The sequence below is a fragment of the Phyllobates terribilis genome, unplaced genomic scaffold (assembly GCF_046119375.1).
Source record: "Phyllobates terribilis strain yellow unplaced genomic scaffold, ASM4611937v1 Scaffold_1__5_contigs__length_1240528914, whole genome shotgun sequence".
NCBI classification, from domain to species: domain Eukaryota; kingdom Metazoa; phylum Chordata; class Amphibia; order Anura; family Dendrobatidae; genus Phyllobates; species Phyllobates terribilis.
In genome coordinates this window covers 326,893,646-326,913,765 of record NW_027362761.1, presented here as the reverse complement: position 1 = coordinate 326,913,765, position 20,120 = coordinate 326,893,646, and the positions used below count along the sequence as shown (strand labels likewise).

At 42.2% G+C, this 20,120-nt stretch overlaps 1 protein-coding gene across 13 annotated transcripts in view; it reads left to right on the top strand.

Annotated features, from left to right (window-relative positions):
- Positions 1–20,120, top strand: part of LOC141259763 (E1A-binding protein p400-like) — a 173,526-nt gene that overhangs the window by 43,372 nt on the left and 110,034 nt on the right. For all 13 annotated transcript variants that reach the window (XM_073676083.1, XM_073676086.1, XM_073676081.1 and 10 more), the window contains exons 5-15: positions 1,821–2,143; positions 2,343–2,597; positions 3,725–3,910; positions 4,201–4,341; positions 4,487–4,565; positions 6,510–6,559; positions 9,622–9,658; positions 10,608–10,786; positions 12,069–12,246; positions 12,329–12,465; positions 12,674–12,843. In XM_073676083.1, coding sequence (XP_073532184.1) covers positions 1,821–2,143; positions 2,343–2,597; positions 3,725–3,910; positions 4,201–4,341; positions 4,487–4,565; positions 6,510–6,559; positions 9,622–9,658; positions 10,608–10,786; positions 12,069–12,246; positions 12,329–12,465; positions 12,674–12,843 — 1,735 coding nt within the window. The remainder of the gene's footprint in view (positions 1–1,820; positions 2,144–2,342; positions 2,598–3,724; positions 3,911–4,200; positions 4,342–4,486; positions 4,566–6,509; positions 6,560–9,621; positions 9,659–10,607; positions 10,787–12,068; positions 12,247–12,328; positions 12,466–12,673; positions 12,844–20,120) is intronic.

Genomic DNA, 20,120 nt, shown 5'->3' with positions numbered 1-20,120 from the left:
GGGGCCCTATGGCTGGGTTTAAGAGAGTGTTATGTCTATATACTACAATACTGTGGTATTGCTGTATATAGCAAAAGTGATCAGCCGATCACAGGTTCAAGTCCCCAAAGGGAAGAATAAAGTAAAATGTTTAAAAACATTTTTTACTCAAAATCGTAAAAAAAAAATATATGATTTGAATTGCCTTCTTTTCCCCATTTTATAATGAAGAAATAAAAGAAGCATATTTGGTGTTGCCATTTCAGTAAAAGTCTGATCAATCAAAATATAAAATTTATTAGCCCAAACTGTAATTGCTGTAATGAGTAAAATCAAAATGGCAGAACTGTTGTTTTTTGGGTAGTTCATTTGGGGACACAGGAAACCATGGATGTTGTCTGCTGTCACCAGGAGGCTAATATTAAGAAAAACACTAAAAGGAAGTCTGCTTCTCCTCGGCAGACTACACCCACCTACCTGCACAAGCTACTCAGTTTAGCTTAGTGTCACATAGGAGGCAAAAAGAGGTCTGGAATCGAGACTAGTTTCTTCCTTCTGATGACCTTCTCCTTCTCACTTGAGGTCTGTGAACAAGTTTGATGTGGTCAGAGCTCTGCGACTCTATCGGTAACTACCCCTTTCAGAAACATGGGTGGAATGCCTTCTCACAGTGGTCTGGCCATCTCAAAGGCCACCACGACTCTATGGATTCACTCTATTCTGGAAGCTTATCAATTTTAAGGCTTGAACACCTCCATTCAGTGTCAAGGCTCACTCCATGTGGGTCAGTAAGGGCTTCCTGGGCCATGTAGTATCAGGCATCCGTTCTGCAGGTCTCTAAGGCTTCTACTTGGTCTTCAGTGCTCACCTTTTCAAAGATTTTCAGGGTTCAAGATTTTGCATCCTCATCTGTTTGATATTACTGTTGTCATACTGACCTGGAGACTCATTTTTACTGTACAATGAACACTGTGAAAATAAAACCCCCAAAAAATGGTGAAATCATGTTGGGGTTGTTCTGTAGAGCTGTGCATGATTACAATTAACACTTCTTCAAATTTCATCTCACAGACAATGAGTGTGGGGGAAGAGGAGTACAGCAGAGCACAGCACTGAAAGGAGAGATGCAGATGTGTTTGTAATGAGGAAAAGTTCAGCTCTGCTGTACTGTTATAATCACACACAGCTCTGCAGTGAGTCAGACTGTCTGTCATTACACTGTTAATGCCTCCTTTCATTTAAAATAAGCTATAGAGGCAGATTCTCAGGGAGATCTGTATCTAGCCCATAGATTTTAACAGTTCATCTGGAATAAGACATCTGATCGCCGATATCAAGATATCATTTTATTCAACTTTCTATAAACTGCATGCCCTTATAGACTGCTTAGGGGGGAAGTTGATACTACTGACTGATTCCCTTATACATGTTGGAGTACAAAAGGTAATATATGCAGCTATAGTTTTTGCTTTTTGCTTTGTGGTGTTTAACATGTCTTGTCTTATTCAAAGTTCATATTTTCATTTAAGTTTTCATGTCCAAAATGTCTTTTTGCTAACTGATGAAAATGGAAGCTAAGGCAGCCCTATTAGTTATTATGGAGTTGTTTGGAGTCTTTTTTTTTTTTTTTTCCAATACTTGACACCAATCGGAAACTAGATGAATAATAATAATCATAATAATCAATGGGGCTTCCCTGTTCTGGTTTTGCATTAGTTAACAAATCCCAAAACGGAACTCCCAAACGGATTTGTTAGCAGAGCCTTTATCTGTTAGGTAAGGCAGTTGCGAAACCAACTCACAGGCACCCAAACCCATGGCTATTTGTTCTCATTATGTAGGCTCCTTCTGTTCTACATTCGGGAAGCTTCCTTCGCAGCAGTCTGCTTCATTAAGTAACAGACAAAATCAACCATCCAAGGTTTCTCCGGTGCCAAACAATGCCAGCTTGCAATCGCCCAGCAGAACTGCAAGTCCGAGAATGCCAGTCTCTACTGCTCCCACCACAGTTCATCTAACACCGCAGCCACACTCAGATTCTGTGAATGGGAAGTCTCAAGGTTTTGGCAATCCCATCCTGCAGTCTACTCCAAGCCAAAATTCCCAGCCACCCCAAGAAAAGCTGCTGGGTCAGTCATCATCCCTGAAAACCCCCTCTCAGTTGGTACGTACCAGTAAATACATGTTGAAGAAAGCTTTTATGAACTTGCTTTTCTACTGTGTATTCATACATGTTACTTTTGATGGTGTTGGTTCTATAGTATATATAATATATGTACATCTACTATTCATGTATATTATGATTTATTCTATTCCCCATGTATAATTTTTTTCAATAACTTTGTTTTCTGCTCTTGCAACAGGTTTCTTCATCAAAACTAGGCTCTGATGCTGGAAAACCTGCAGTTCCCACTCCCTCTTCACCGACTACACCAGCCTGCATTCCAGAATCTGTTCTCCCTCCTGTACATGGGTCACCAAAAAGACTGTTGTCTCCAGGGGCCAGCAAAGTACTTTCTCCTTCCTCATCAAAGTCGCCTTTACATTCCGAAGTTCAAGACTCCTCAGCGCCAGTTACAGAGGACAATCAGCCAGAAGTGCCCAAACACCTAGAACAGGTAAATGCAGCCAGTTTGGACAATCAGCCAGAAGTGCCCAAACACCTAGAACAGGTAAATGCAGCCAGTTTTGCACCAACATCTGTGTTCAGTATTAAATGGCTGCCTGAGAATGTAAATGAAAGATAAGTCAGTATGGAGAAAATGTACTAAAATAAAATATAACTCCCCTGTATCCTCTACTGTTACTGCGCTGATGCTCCCAGGGTCTCTGCAATTACTTGTTGAAGCTATGACATGCTGTACATCCATGTGACTTCTGCAGCTAGTCACTATTTTGTTTCTTTTTGCTTTTTTTTTTTTCTTCATACAACCTTTAATTAGTTATTTAAAGTGTATAGTACAGCAGATTAGTTTTCTCAATTTGTTTGTAAGTGGTCCACAATTTAAATGAAATAAACAGACATTTCTTACAGTGTCTTATGGGCTTTAATCATTGTAATAAGCAGGTGGTCGAAGCATCTTTGTTGGAAATTTAGTGCCCCCCACCCATATGTTCTTTTCCTTTCTTGCCTATCTCTCCCACTTGTAATTTCTTTAACTTAATTAAAGGGTTGTTCACTGCTTTGGCAATCCCTTGCAAGATTTCTCCATGTAGAATAAAGTGCTGGCTCTATTTCAGCAACGTGAGCCCTTCAGCCAATTGGCGACAGCTAATGGGCCGATTCGCTTTCACTTCTGACGAACGTAACTGACATCTGGATGGGGAGAGAAATGCTTCTGCTCTCAGACATCTTCCGGATATCCATTTCATCTGAAAGAAGTAAGAGTGCGGAGGCCCATTATCGCCCACTGATTGGTTGTAGAGCTCACGTCACATGCCGTCACAGAAGACACTGTGCCGACATTGCTGGAATGTTGGCAGAGATGAGTATAAGCGGTTTTATTTTGCATGGAGGACTATAGTATCTAAGAAAGGGTTGTCTGAATAGTGATCAACCCCTTAAAATTGCACTTTTATTGTTTTTGTTAAATCTGACTGAAGTTTTAGACTTTTTCTTAAAAATATTTTTGGTGCCAAAAACTCCTATTCAGCATGATGTATGCTTGTCTGTTTTACATTGTTGGATGAAACTACATTTATTAGTTTGTTTTAGAAATACAGTTGGTTTTTCATTGTGTTACAGGAAAGCCATATCCACCAGCGAATAACAGAACTAAGAAAAGAAGGCCTATGGTCCTTGAGAAGACTACCAAGACTCGTGGAGCCTTCAAGACCAAAATCCCACTGGGATTATTTGTTGGAGGAGATGCAGTGGATGGCTGCAGACTTCGCCCAAGAAAGGATGTGGAAAATGGCCAGTGCTAAAAAGGTACTGTTAGTATATGAGAAAACAGAAGTGTCAAAGTTTTCAGTACTGGTAAGATTCCCAGTCCGAGCTTCTCAATATAGACATTATACATTATGTATAAATTAAATTAGTTGAATGGCACACCAGATGTAAGGCCTAAACAAGCTGTTCGGAGAGTTTAGAAGTGGTTTACCACTAACATGGTGGTTATATTACGTGAATTACTTAGATTTAGTAATTGACATTGTTGCGTGCACATTTTATAGAAGAAATTATATTTAAGATTCAATAAGTTGTCTGTCTATTTACAGATGGCAAGAACAGCAGCAAGACATCTGCTTGAAGAAAAGCAAAACTTTGCCAGGATCAAGAAAGAAGGCGAACAGAGACTGAGACGCATAGCGTGGCTTGCTGCACAAGAGATCCAGTATTTCTGGTCAAATATTCAGCAGGTAAGGATGATTGCTGCTCTAGAAGTGACCTTTTGCCCAGTATGGTACGTGTTCTTATCTGCCAAGATGCATACCTCTTCCTGGGCACATTTTACTAGCGTTGGCATAGTGTTTGTTTACTTTCCTATATGTTTTTTGCCATTAGGTAGTGGAGATAAAACTCCAGGTGCAGCTGCAGCAGAAAAGGACAAAAGTCTTCCATATGCCACATGAAACACAAAAAGGTAAAATAATAACAATATGTATAGTAAATTTCCGTTAATTAAATTTCCAAAAGGCCACATCTTTGACAAGAGCCCAGTTCAGATTTCCTGTGACAGATTTTCATTTATACTATCTATTAAGCATACTCGATGACAACTTTTTTTTGGTGAATTCCCCCCCCACCCCACCCAATAACCTGCTTTACACAAAGGGAATGTGTCGCAGTTTTATTTTTGTATTGGTAATTATTGATCATGCAATCAATCATTTTTAATACAAAATTAAATGTGTAACTTTTTCATCTTTTTTTTTTTTTTTTTGCAGCTGCTGCCATTATTATTTCCTAGTGTGTAAGTGTCTGAGCATGACATTTACACACTATAAATAGGGTAGTCCCAATGCACAGGACACCGACCCCATCTCTTACACTGTGGCTGCCTCAGCTGTGAACCGGACACGTGCCTGGGCTGTCCAGTTCACAGATGTGGGGGGAACCAGCCGCCATTTTGCTGTAGTACATAGCGGCTCTCTAAGCTACAATTTTCCCCTGTCACTGCTCACCCAGTGTTCTGGGCGAGCAGTGATGGGAGGTGCTGGGCACAAACGGTGAGCAGATCATCAGTGTAGCAGGCAGCGAGCACAGGTTGGGTTAGCCTGGTATTGTACTACTAATACCAGGCTACTGAGCTATTCTCGCCAGTGGAAGGAGTCATTGCCACAGGGTGAGAGCAGTGCTGCAGAAAGGAGTACTTCCAGCAGTGAAAACAATTTGGTAGCCTGGTATTATAGAAGTACAATGCCAGGCTAACCAACCTGCGCTCACGCCACTGTTAGCTCTGCAGTTATCAGAGCACAGCAGAGAAATTCTCGCTCTACTTCCTCTGAACAATTACTCAGCTCTTCTATGTCATCATAAAGCCTCATTCTGATGACTGTAATGCAGGCTTTATGATGACATAGCAGAGCCATGTATCTAATCCCATCATGTGTCATACAGTCCACTGAGCCCAGTTTCTAAACCCATTATGTTGGATACAGTCCGCTGAGCCTTGCATCGAATTGCATCCTGTGTGATACAGTCCATGAGCTGTACATCTAATCCTATCATGTGATACCGTGTATCTTATCCCACCCTGTGTGACGATCAGTGTATCGAGTCCCACCCTGTGTGATACACTCCGCTGAGCTCTGTTTTTTGAAAAACACTTTCCGTTGCAGTTTGTTAAAAAAAAAAAAAAAAAGTGCTTTCCTCACCTGCCACGGTTTTAGCGCTGAGTCTCTGCTGCTGTTCCGTGTGTCTTATTGTCTACAGTGCGAATGTCACATCGACAGTACTGCAGCCAATACCTCAGCTACTCTTTCCAAGTTGATGGCACGAGCTACTCAAAACCACTTAGCTCACTGATTGGCTGCAGCACGGTAGACTTGATGTCAACACTGCAGACAATAACATACACTGGGAGCAACTGCAGTGATGCAGGAAGGGTGAGTAAGGGTATGTGCCCACGGTCAGGAGCCACCTGCGGCCCCAACGCTGCAGAACAGCCGTGTGGCTTCCGCCCTCATTATGCAATGAGCAGCCGCGATTTTTTTTTTCTACAGGCGGACTTTCCTCATAAATGTTTATCTATGGGGAAAGTCCAACAGTGGACCCGCAAAAGAAATTGACATGCTGCGGGTCTGAAAGATGTGGCGTATGTCAGTTTCTGCTGGTGATCCGCAGGTGCACAGAGACGCATAGTGGACATGGGATTTCTAGAAATCCCATCCACTATGCTGTAACATCTGCCCGCTGCGGGTTTGACGTTGCATAACACGCAGCTTCAAACCCGCAGCGGCTCCTGACCGTGTGCACATACCCTAAAGGACGTTTTATTTAAAATAAAAAAACAAACTAACCAGTGAAGAGAAGATTTCATAAACTGGATTAAACCGATAACCGTTTTATCCATACTTGCTTTCAGATCAGGATGTTAAGAAGCCAGAGCAACGAGTCAAAGTAAACCAATGTTTGGTAAGTAACTATGCATATTATTTTCCCTTAAAGTGCTTGTACCAAATTTTAAAGAAGCTCACCCAGCTAAATATTTCTACTCCCTTATAAACGTGCCTGTAATGAAGTGTACCAGGGTGTTCATTCGTTATCTACCCCAGCATGTCATGATAGTGTCAGAGAGCTGAGCTTTTCTGTGCATGTTGAGACATATCTGGACATGCAACAAACACAGTACAAGTTAAGCCTGATGAAAACTCTGGAAGTGACAGGATGGTAAGTGCAGTACAGTGCTGCTCTACAAAGAAAGTGAGGGATTTGGCACTTTGTTTTACAAAGGAAGAAAAGAAGCCAGGAAAGGATGATTGCTGTATATAGTGATGATGTACCTTCCTACCACCAAATCAAGTTTTGGGCCAAGCAGTTTAAATGGCATAGGGAATCAATTGAAGATGACCGCCATTCAGGGTGACCTGTCGAAGCATCTTCAGAGAAAATGTGCTGTAAAGTGGAGGCCATTATTTTGGAAAATCTTTGGATCAAAGTCAGTGTTATAGCTTATGAATTAGGCATATCCGTTGACACCGTTTCCAGTATCATTCAGGTCAGTTCCCAGTGGGAGCTTCAGATGTTGACGTCTGAGTAAAAAACAAACATTGTCGCCAGCAATTTAGCCTAGAGAATTTAGACATTTTTCTAAAAAATCCAGGAGAGTTCTAATTTCAAATTCACTAACTTCAAAGAAATTTTGTGTCCAGCAATCGGCTGGAAATATCATGGCAACAGGTTTTTTTTGGGATACAGAAGGTGTTTTATTACCAGAATTCATGCCACACAAGACAACAATTACTGTAGACGCCTGTGTTTTAACAATGAAGGTATTACTTGAGACAATCAAAGATAAACGCCGTGGAACGTTGTTGACCGGAATGTTATTGCTTCACGACAATGCGCCAGCTTACAAGTCTCGCAAATCACAACCTGCTATAAGGGAGGGGCTTCATGGAGCTTAACCATCCACCCTACAGTCCAGAGCTGGCTCCCAGTGATTACTTTCTATGTCAGAATCTGAAAAAATTTCTGCATGGGCAACAGTTTCTTGGCCATAGTGCAGGCAAAGAGGCAATGACGGGGTTCAGAGGGCATCTGGTCAGTGGAAGTGAAGTGGAATAAGTGTGTCGAAGTCGAGGGGGATTACATTGAAAAGTAGTAAGTTCAATTTTCTCCGAAAACGTTGTTTCCATATTCTGGTAGATAAATTATTGAACACCCCCGTAAATGCATTAAATTGCTTACGGATTGCAGTCTTCCTGGTTTCCGGTGTTATTCTGATCCATGTGATTGCCCCTCATATTTGCAGGCTCACACAGGAACACCAATATAACACCTAAATTTAAAAGGAAAATAAAGGGATGTAAATACAATAATAAAAGTAAAATTTTAACTTACTAAAACACTTGACAAAAAGCTTTTACGTATATCAAATAACATGTCACCTAATCAGACGCATAGATTGCAATCTGGTCGTTCATAATATTAATCTCAAACCCTAATTATATCTGGAACGGTTTGGGTCCCCTTAATTTTTCTTAGTTATGTAATAATTTCCCTCAGTGTGAATATCACTAAGTTGCCTTTAATATTAAATGATGGGAAGAATGGAGTGAATGTGCGTTATCTGTATTTATAATGTAAGATGAGTTCCAATACAATTCTCTGTTTTCTTCCAACTTAATTAGCACTAAAAGTATGACTTTCACCTTCTAATTCAAACTGTCTATTGGGGATGAAGTGTTCGGCATTTGTGAGCTAACATATTTGTGAGCAATGTGTTCTCTACACCACACGCTGTACCTATGGTTTATTATGCCCATTCACAAAATAAATGACATTTCCCTTCCATCGACAGACATAGCAGCTGGTCCTGTTATTGTTACAGGCTGTATATTGGAGCTCACAGTAGATCAGCGCTGCACCTAGGGGGGACACCGAGCCGCTCACTCAGCAGTCAGCGAGCGCTCCTATCTTCAAACACCACTTTTCCCAGCAAAATTATTCCACACCACTGGCAGTATGAACTATTCTGACTTTGTCGCAATTAGATTTTCCCTGTAATATTCACCTAGACCCCCTTTTGCCCGTCCCTAATTTAAGTGTTGCAATTATTCTAGTATATATGATGTGATCAGAAATTAGACAGCCCAGCAAACACCGTAAAACTATATAAACTTTTACAACGTAAGCCCATGGAGCCTTAAAACGAGGCTCCATTGACTTATATTGAGAAAGCAACTTCTGGTCTGCACATAAACCCCTGTGTGATCCAGAAGAGGATCGAATTAGTACAAAAAATCAAAAAGAAGGGTAAAAGTGTTTTAATACACCTATTCTACATTACAGGCACATTTAGAAGGGGTTAGGAGATAAAAATTTAGCTGTAAGTGCTTCTTTAGCGTGCAGTAAGACTGCTGTATAAATCGGACAGAGATCAGAATGCAGTGCACGGACTGGCCGGAGGCTCTCCCAACCCGAGCATGACCACTGCATAGCAATTCATAAAGCTGTCATGCTCGGGTCAGAAGAGTCACCGGCCAGTCCATGCACTGCGTTCCTATCGTCGTCCAGTTTATATGGCCGTCTGACTGCGACCTTACAGTGATCACCTACACTTGACGTGAGTGGAGCGGAGGTTGATCATATGCACACCCAATCCATTAATTTTCCATTTAACAGCCAGAAATAGTATAGTGCTTGGCTGTCTCTAGTTGTCCCATAGAGAATGAATAAAGTGGTGGTGAGCTTGCTCCATTGTTGCTCCATTTAAACAGGGCTCTGTAGTGTCCAGTTTGTGACCAATCCTAAAGATAGATGATAACGTTAGAACTTGATGCAGCTTTTTTATTGTTTGCTTCCTTATAAAATGCAATATAATAAGGAATTAATCCTAGAATTGTAACCCTAGTACTTCCTAATTTTTTGTGTAGGAGTAGTACTGAAATTTAGAGGGTGTTAGTATTGAACTGTTCACTAGACCATCATGGAAATCCAATTAGTGATGTCTACTGTGTTTTGTCTTCCTTCAGGATCCAGCAGCAATTGGCACCGTTTTAAAGCCTAAAGGTTTGTTGTTCTTTGTCGCTATACACACCAAAATGTACAACTTGCAACTTGGTGTAAATCTCCACATTTTCTCCGTATTTTTTTTTTTTGTAAGACAATTAAATACTTTTGATGTCTTAATTATTTTAAAATTCTAAAAATATTGATTTTTTTTTTTTGATTTTTTTTTATTCAAATTGTTTAAAGCTTCTGTAGAATTGGCCTATGACCACTTTCACCTTTCTTTTGGCCAGTTTTTGTTTTGATATTTGTAAACTAAAACCAAGTATAGAACTTTAATGAAAAAAGATAAATTAAAAAGATTTGTGTTTACCATATTTTGTTTTTTTTTTTATGGGATTGATGCAAAATACCTCCTTGTCAAAGTGTCCAAAATCTGTGAAATTTGCAATTTCTTTGTGCTGCATATGAGTTTTGAATCTGAAAATCTGTACTTATTATGCTGTGTCTGATTTTTGGAATTGCGATCTTATTTGTTTACCTGTTCTTAAAGGGGTTGTCCGGACTTAAACTACAAGTCTGCAGTCACATAGGCTTTTGAATCCTCACATCGCGTGCGTTGTGAGGATTCTCCTGTGTCAGCCCGGGGAATGGCAGTTATGTAACCACAAGTATGTGATATGCATACTCCCGGCCACATTCCCACAAGATGGACGTGGTCTTGATAAAATGCAAATGTATTGAGCGAAGCTGGAAACAGTCTAGTTGGAATGTGTGCACATTAACTGCAGACTTGTAGTTTAAGACCGGAGGGCCCCTTTAATTGAGAAAAAATAGCATTTAATAGATTCATTGGAAATCGGTAGATTTTCCTTTTTGTTGTGCAATTTGTTTTGGAGTGTGTATTGCCCAAGCTTTGAGCAGATGAGACTGACGCAAAAAATATATTTTTATAAAGCAGAAATATTTTAAAGGACTAAAATCCTGTTTCTCCATTTTTTTTGCACAGGTTGGGACGTTAATTTAGATTACACTCAGAAGCAGATAGTTCTTATCGACTCTCTCCTGACTGTGGATGGGGGTAACAGTACCCATGTGGGTGCAAGGAAACACAGCCGGGACATTGCAGAGGTGGCTGCTGCCGCTGAGCTGTTACTGCCCCGTGGCAGCTCACGCATCTCTGGACCAGTAAGTGCTTTGTTTTGTTCTTCAGTAAGTTTTGAAACTTTTTGCACTTTTCAGGTTGCTCTTTAAAGCGTAACCATCATTTTAATTTTTATTTCATAAATCAATAGTTCACATGAAAATCAGCTACTTTGTAATATATCTTATCAGAGAATCCGGCTTCTTTCTCTGTCAGAATTGATCAGTCATTATCAAAATTCTCAGTTCTGGGATAGAATCTGTATTCAGTGAAGACAGCCTTTCCCATTACTGAGATAGGAGATGGCAGCTGCTACAGATGCAATTCTATGTAGATTGGGGGAGGAGCTGTAAGCAGAGCTCCTCCTATCTCTTAAGATTCTATGTAGATAGGGGGAGGAGCTCTGCCTCTAGCTCCTCCCATCTACATAGATGGCAGTAGCAGCTGGGCTCATTTTTTGCGGGGCGAGACCATGTTTTTATTGATGCCATTTTGGGATAGATATGATATTTTGATTGCTTCTTTCAGCATTATTTTGTGGTGTTGCGACTTGCAGCAACCAATACAAAACCTTGGAAATTTGGCGTGTTTCATTTTTTTTCTGTTTACAGTGTTTACCGATTTTGGTTGATTAGTTCATATTTTAATAGATCACACTTTCATGGATATGGTGATGCCACATGTGTATTTTTTTTTCTTTTTATATTTAAATTGGACATAAGGGGGTGATTCAAACTTTGTTTTGTTTTTTATTTCATAAAACTTTCTTTTATTTTTTTTTTATTCTGTATTTGTTAGTCCTTTAAGGCGACTTGAACCTACAATTGTCTGATTGCTTGTGCTAGATACAGCAATACCACAGTAGTGCTGTATATAGCAAATTCACAGTCCTCTTCTGAAGCCTAGCCAGAGGCTTTGTTTCATTGGAGCTGTGTGATGACAGGCACAGAGGTCTTCAACAGACTCCTGGTTTTCATAGCAACCCATTGGTGTCTTGCGATCCTATCGCAGAGCAGCTGATGGACGCATAAAGTGATGCCCACATGCCAGTGTGCTCTAAATGCTGCTGTCAGTTTTACAGTGGCATGTAGCATAACACTCGCTGAGCACTGCTTTGCTCCATCCGCAGCTGTTAAAGGCAGATCCTGGCTGTATGTCACGGCCATTCTTTGCCTGGTTTATGACGGGCTCATCCCGTGAGCCCGCTCCAGACTTGTGCCGTACATGTACAGTGGATGTAGGTAAGGGATTAAAACAGTATGCTAAAATAAGTAGTTTTTTTTCCAATGCGTATATCTTAATTCCTAAATATATGCAATTGCATAGGTGAAAACCTCTCCACCGCCATTACTTCACGGCAGACTTCGAGATTATCAGATGATCGGATTGAACTGGTTGGCACGACAATACAAGAAGAACCTTAATGGAATTCTGGCTGATGAAGCAGGACTTGGTAAAAATGTCCAAGTCATTGCTTTGTTGGCACATCTGGCCGGCAGTGAAGGTGAGCATTAATTCTCTATAGTTTTATTGGCAGATGTTAGATTTTATAATTATCCTTTCAAATTCCGTGTTTTCTCATTCAGGAGTGTGGGGTCCTCACTTGATTGTTGTACGAAGTTTCAATGTTCTAAAATGGGAATTGGAGCTCAAACGCTGGTGTCCATCTCTTAAACTACTTCTGTATTTTGGGAGCCAAAGAGAACTCAGAAGAAAACGGCAGGTAAAATATAAAATAAGAGCTGTCCTTTTTAGCTTGATGTGAAAATTCTAAAAAATTCCTTTTAAAATAGGATTTTAATTGTACTAAACATCATAGTATTAACCTTTTTTGTTTTCCCCACATTAATACCATAAGGGTATTGCTTTGATATTTGAGTTTTGCATCATTTCTAACTAAAGACTGCCTTATTTATATTTGCTTACTTCAGAGTTGGGAAGAGCCCAACAACTTCCATGTCTGCATCACCTCTTACAAGCAGCTGTTCAAGGGCCTCCAGGCTTTTATGAAGATGAGCTGGAAATATTTGGTCCTGGATGAAGTTCATCAGCTCCGTAACATGAACGAGAAGCATTGGGATGCCATCTTAAATCTATCAAGGTTGTATTTGTATGGATGGAAAATGGAATCCCCTGTCTGTTGAACAGTCATTAATGTGTGTAGACTTTTGATCCAGATCCTCATGGTATATGAACTGCCATCAGATTCCCCAGTAATGGGCCAAGATTAATGGGAATCTGTCAGCAGGTTTTTGCTGTTGAATCGTATAGCTGCATTATGTAGGGGCATAGAGCCTGATTTGAAGAAAAACCGAAGTAGATAAATTCAGGAGTCCTTAATCTGTAGTCAAAAGCAGAAAAAAAACGCTTTAAAAATATTCTTTATCTCTCGTGGGAGAGCTATATAGGGTAAGCCTACATTGAGCATTAGAGATTATAGATAGATAGAGAGATCTAATATTAAATATATATATATAAATATCTATCTCTCGTGGGATCACTCCACACAATATCACCTCAACACTTAAGAGTCGTGTCAGGAATACCCTCGAGGGAACAAGGTCAGACAGGTGAAAGAAGAAAAAACGAAAATTGCTATGTGGAACCTGCATACGTCCCATATAGGGTTGAGCGAGTATGTTCTGTCCGAGTATGCTCGGGCCGAGCTCCGAGTATTTACAGCTGCTCGGTGATGAGGTTAAATCGCTCCCGTGTGCATGATTTGCAACTGTTTGACAGCTTTATTACATGTGAGGAATGTCTATTTCTTACACATTCCTCACATGTAATAAAGCTGTCAAACAGTTGCAAATCATGCACACGGGAGCGATTTAACCTCATCACCGAGCAGCTGTAAATACTCGGAGCTCGGCCCGAACATATTCGCTCAACACTAGTCCCATATAATCAGCCCTGCCTGTCAGCGGTGGTTGACACCCTAATTTTTTTTTTTCAAAATTGATTTTTTTTTGAAAGGTTCTATAATTTTCAATTAACAAAAATACAAAAAAAAAAGAATAATAAACAGGACAATATCAGCATCAAAATATAATAGAAATATGTATCGTATAACGTCGAATAAAACATCAAGTTATAGGAAAAAAAAGGAGGGAAGGTGTGAAGACACAGGGTCTTCCGTGGGCGTAAAGCTACCTAGAGAACATAGGGTGAGGGTGAAACAACGTGGCAATACTTTATTGAATCACAAAGCGGACAATAAACACACAGAACTGTCCCAGCAAATACCCAAGATGGCATAATATTACGCAGTCTCGCCCTCCCTTCTCCGCCCGCCTGGGACAGAAAAGCTACGACTTTGGAGACTTCCAGGGCCGGCTATTTCAACCAGTGGCCTCCCCGCTTCTGGCGGGCCCCCACAGAGAGGAGGTAGCTGAAAGCTTAGTAAGCTAGCAGTCCTTCTAGGTACAAGACCAGGTGACCCGAGGGTCCCAACCTGGCCTTTCTGAGAATTTCCATGGGGCCAGATAACGGTGGGTCCCCCCAATCTGGCTTCTCCGAATGTCTCCGTGGGTTGCAGGTGACTTGTGGGTCCCTCCTGGCAGCCCCAAACAACATATCCATGGTCTCTCTGATGGTCAGTGGAGCAGATCCGTATCTTTCCAGTCAGGGCTATATACCCTTAGACTAGAATCATATAGAATACAAATCTGTGCCATGCTATCCATCTACTTTCCTGAAGGATGTCTGTCATTCTCCTTGTAAAGTCTTTCTGATCCTCCTTGATTCTGCTTCCCAAGTCTCACTGCTACAAAAACACACGTCCTTACTCTGTCGCCTCATTGGGGGACACAGTACCATGGGTGTTATGCTGCTGTCCACTAGGAGGCGACACTATGCATAATCTGAAAAAGATAAACCGTGGCTCCTCCTCTGCAGTATACACCCCTGGACGGCATCAGCCTTCTCCAGTTTTTGCTTAGTGTCGCATAGGAGGCACACCTAAAACTTTTACCCTGTTTTCACTGACGGGATTACAGATGAAGAAAAGTGGGTCTACTGCGAGACTCCCGGCATGGCTTCTTCCTCGGCCCCTTATATCGGGGTGCACGGTTGAAGTGGAGATGGCTATTCCCCATGTCGCTCCTTCCCCAGCCCCTCGGGTGCTGGTTCGAAGTAGAGACCCCCCTCCTTCCCCAATTCCTTTTGGTTTCTGGGTTGAGGTCGAGGCGAGGATAAAGCCCCCTGATGGTGACACCAGCACCTCCCTAATCCCCCCTGGGGGTATTAGGTTGAAACGCCTCAGGTAGGGCCTGTACAGGCATAAATCCAGGGACCCCAGCCCTGCTGCGGGCTTCTGTCGGGGCCAGGGGGAGTGCAGGCAGGCATGACACAACAGAGGCACAGGCCTCCCTGCGCCCTGTTTTTGCGGCAGCACCAGCTCTATGGTGCCTCAGGGGGACTCTTCACAGGGCCCCTCCCCTTCCGCTTATACCCCACCGCTATCCTACCTTTAAATCCAGTGGGGGTCCGGTTCAGATCCGGCCCCCTCCCGGACTTCCGCGCCGGCTTGGAGTCCCTTTGGGCATCAGGCATCTAATTTAGGCCGCGGCTTTGGCCTAGCCGAAGCCGCCACCTCCTCTCCCTGGCCCGCCCCCGGATGACAAATATAACACTACAGTGTCATAGAGGGGGCGGATCGAGACTGAAAGGGCGCGATTTCACACAGTTCTGCCGCCCTTTTCAGCTCTCCGCCCCCCTTCTTTCTTAACTTTACTCCGGTGCCATTATCTGCTGCAGGATAATGGAAGACCAGCCAGTCTCCGGGGGGCACAGGACTGTGGATCTTCGGTGCTGGACCTAGGGGCACACTGGTGGGATAAGATCACAGCTGGAGTTCTTCCTCGGCTGTGAGTCCATTATTCCTTATAGGCTCCTCTGCATAGCCACCCCAGTGCACTATGCCGGGCTCAAGGTCCAACAGAACCAGGCAGGACTGCTATTATGCACTCTGTACAGCCTGCAGCAATACTCTCCCCAGTGGCAGCATGTACCCGCACTGCCAGGACTGCATCCAGACTACTGTGCCAGAGCCCCAAGAAGCCCCTCCCAATGCTTCGGTGTCTAATGCCACGCCGGAATGGGTCACTCAGATGTCGCAATCTGTGACGCAGTCTATAGATAACCTAACCTCCACATTGCTTCAGGCTCAGGTCAGGACGCAAGCGGACCCACAGGTCACGCTCATCTGCATCATCCCATAGCACACGGTCATCCCCCTTCTAGGGAGAGACACCGTAGTTCCAGGTCATCTAGACTCCCCTACCAGGGTCAGACAATGCAGTCCTCCGCAGCGATCCCCGACCAGAGAAGGCCTCCACCCTGGTTCACCCAGCAGGAGACGCCTTAGCGATACACAGGATTCGGAAGGCATCTGTGATTCCGACTCAGACAAGGAAACTGAAGGGTCCCTGATACCAATCCCCCCTAGCAATACAGCTCTAGTTGAGGACGTAATCTCGTCCATCCATCGCGTGCTGGACATTTCTGATCCGCCCCCGGAGACACCACAACACAAGATTTCCTTTGAAGGAGTTCTGAAGCCTCCTAAGGTCTTCTTTGATCACCCAGAGTTTAAGTCGATCCTTAAAAAGCAGTTCTCACAGCCTGAGAAGAAGTTTACCAATCGCAAATATCTGGAGGCGCGGTACCCCTTCCCACAGGAGGCCACCAAGGAATGGACAGATCCACCCGAAGTGGATCCCCCAGTCTCTAGGATAGCAGCACAGTCACTCCTTTCACTGCCTGATAGCTCAACCCTCAGGGACACGGTAGACTGGCCGGTAGAACGCATGGTTCGTTCAATTTTCGAGGCCGCAGGGGCCTCCCTGGCTCCCGCGTTCGCTTCAGTTTGGGCTGCCAAGGCCATCCTGGCTTGGGCCCAAAATTTACAAGCTGGCCTCCAAGTATCTACCCCTGAACTGTCGGACCAAGCGGCCCAAATAGCAGTTGTAGCAGATTACATGCTTCATGCAGCTTTGGATTCTGCAAGGGGTGCAGCGGGGATAGCAGCAAACGCCATCATGATTCGGCGTATCATAGAATCATAGAATCATAGAATGGTAGAGTTGGAAGGGACCTCCTGGGTCATCTGGTCCAACCCCCTGCTCAAAGCAGGATTCACTAGATCATCTCAGACAGATGTCTGTCCAGCCTCTGTTTGAAGACGTCCATTGAAGGGGAACTCACCACCTCTCGTGGCAGCCTGTTCCACTCATTAATCACCCTAACTGTCAAAAAGTTTTTTCTAATATCTAATCTGTGTCTCCTCCCATTTAGTTTCATCCCATTGCTTCTAGTCTTTCCTTGTGCAAATGAGAATAAAGATGATCCTTCTACAATGTGACAGCCCTTGACATATTTGTAGACAGCTATTAAGTCTCCTCTCAGTCTTCTTTTTTGCAAGCTAAACATTCCCAAATCCTGCAACCGTTCCTCATAGGACATGGTTTGCAGACCAGTCACCATTCTGGTCGCTCTTCTCTGAACTTGCTCCAGTTTGTCTATGTCTTTTTTAAAATGTGGTGCCCAAAACTGTACACAGTATTCCAGATGAGGTCTGACCAAAGAGGAGTAAAGACCGATAATGACTTCACGTGATCTAGACTGTATGCTTCTGTTAATACATCCCAGAATTGTATTTGCCTTTTTTGCTGCTGCATCACACTGTTGACTCATGTTCAGTCTATGATCTATTAGTATACCTAAGTCTTTTTCACATGTACTGTTGCTTAGCTCTATTCCTCCCATTCTGTATATGCTTTTTTCATTTTTATTGCCCAGATGTAGTACTTTGCATTTTTCCCTGTTAAAAACCATTCTGTTGGTTGCTGCCCACTGCTCCAGTTTATTTAGGTCTTTTTGAATCCTCTCTCTCTCTTCTCTAGTATTAGCTATCCCTCCTAGCTTTGTGTCATCAGCAAATTTAATCAGTTTACCCTCAATTCCTTCATCTAAATCATTGATAAAGATGTTGAACAATACAGGTCCCAGGACGGAGCCCTGTGGTACCCCACTTGAGACATTCATCCAGCTGGATGTGAAGCCATTTACAACCACCCTTTGAGTCCGATCACTAAGCCAGTTATGAATCCACCTAACAGTTGCCTGATCCATTGCATACTTGGTCATTTTTTCAATAAGGATGATGTGAGATACTTTGTCAAATGCTTTGCTGAAGTCAAGATATACTATATCTACAGCATTTCCCTGATCCACCCAGTCAGTGATTCTGTCATAGAAGGAAATTAAGTTAGTCTGACATGACTTGTTAGTTACAAACCCATGCTGACTCTGGTTAATCACTTCATTCTTATCCATGTACTTACATACATGTTGTTTAATAATTTGTTCAAAGATCTTTCCTGGTATAGAAGTCAGACTCACCGGCCTATAGTTCCCTGGGTCCACCTTCTTCCCCTTTTTGAAGATAGGAACAACATTTGCTCTTCTCCAGTCTTCTGGGACTTCTCCTGTTCTCCAAGAATTTTCAAAGATTATGGAGAGTGGTTCTAAAATTTCTTCTACAATCTCCTTCAGTACTCTGGGGTGTAATTCATCTGGACCTGGAGACTTGAACTCATTTATGTTAGCTAAATATTCCCTCACAATCTTTCTGTTTACTGATAACTTGGATTCCTCTATTCCTTTAAATGGACAGTGAAGATCAGTTGATGTTACATTTTCTTTCTGAGAGAAAACAGATGCAAAATAGGAATTAAAAAGTTCGGCCTTCTCAACATCCTCTCTTACCATTTCTCCATTTTCATCCTGTAAAAATCCTATAGCATCTTTGACTTTTCTTTTACTTTTGACATACCCCCAAAATCCTTTTTTATTGCTTTTGACATCTCTTGCAAGCCTTAATTCATTGTCAGCTTTAGCTAACCTGATACGTGCCCTACAGGATCTGCAGACTGCATTATAATCTTCTTTAGATATGCCTCCCTCTTTCCATTTAATAAACATTTCTTTCTTTCTTTTTAGCATGTGTTTAAGTTCTGTGTTCATCCATCCTGGTTTCCTTAAATGCTTCCCATTCTTCCTACTTTTCGGGATTGTTAACGATTGTGCTTTGAGAATCTCATTTTTAAAAATTTCCCATCCTTCCTGGACATTTTTGTCCTTAAGGACATCCAGCCATTGGATCCCTCCTATTCTCTTTCTGAGTCTCTTAAAATCTGCCTTTCTAAAATCTAACCTTGAAGTTTGAGTCTTCACATGTCTTCCTCCTCTAGTTATCCAAAATTCTATAATAGCATGATCGCTGCCTCCTAGGGTCCCAGCCACCTTTACCTCCTCAACCATTTCCTCCCTGTTTATAAGAATTAGATCCAAAGTAGCAGATCCCCTTGTTTTCTCCCCTACCTTTTGGAAGATAAAGTTGTCAGCAAGAGAGGATAAGAATTTGCTTGACCTGTTAGTTTTACTTGAGAGAGATTCCCAACAAATGTCTGGATAGTTGAAATCTCCCATGACCACTACGTCATATTTTTTGGAGAACTTGGTCATTTGATACATAAAGAGTTCATCCATATCTTCAGCTTGCCCAGGTGGCCTGTAGTAAATGCCTACAATGGTGTCCTTTCCGTTGTTCTCTCCTTGTATTCTTACCCAAACAGTTTCCACAGAACTCCCAGTCTCTGAAGCTTCAATCTCTGTGCAGATATACGCTTTTCTAACATACAATACAACACCTCCTCCTCGTTTATCAAGTCTGTTTCTTGCAAATAAGTTGTATCCTTTTAGCCTTTTATTCCAATCATGTGTATCGTCCCACCAAGTTTCAGTGATTCCAATGACATCATATTCCTTTTCCTGCATTAGTAGTTCCAATTCTCCTTGTTTGTTGCCCATGCTTTGTGCATTTGTATAAAAACATTTTAGTTTGTGATTGGTTTCTCTTCCTCCCATATTTTTATTATTTAGATTTTTTTGTCTTTGTTCTTCTTTTCCACTTCCAGCAGCAGAGATCTCAATAGTATTTGTCAGCTGTATGGCTTTTTCTGGCCTTTTGCTTCCCTTCCCACATTGTTCTAGTTTAAAGCTCTTCTGATGAGTGTAGCAAGGCGACTTCCAAATACATGTTTTCCAGTCTTCGTAAGGTGCACCCCATCTCTAGCAAGTAGTCCATCGTATAGGTAATTCATTCCGTGATCCAGAAATCCAAATCCTTGTTGACGGCACCATCGACGTAGCCAGTTGTTCACCTGTAGAATCTTATTCCACCTCATTGTTCCATGGCCATCCACTGGGAGGATGGATGAGAAGACCACCTGCGCTCCCAATTCTTTCACTTTCTTGCCTAAGTCTTCAAAGTCACTGCAGATGGTTTCTAGGTCCTTTCTTGCGGTGTCATTT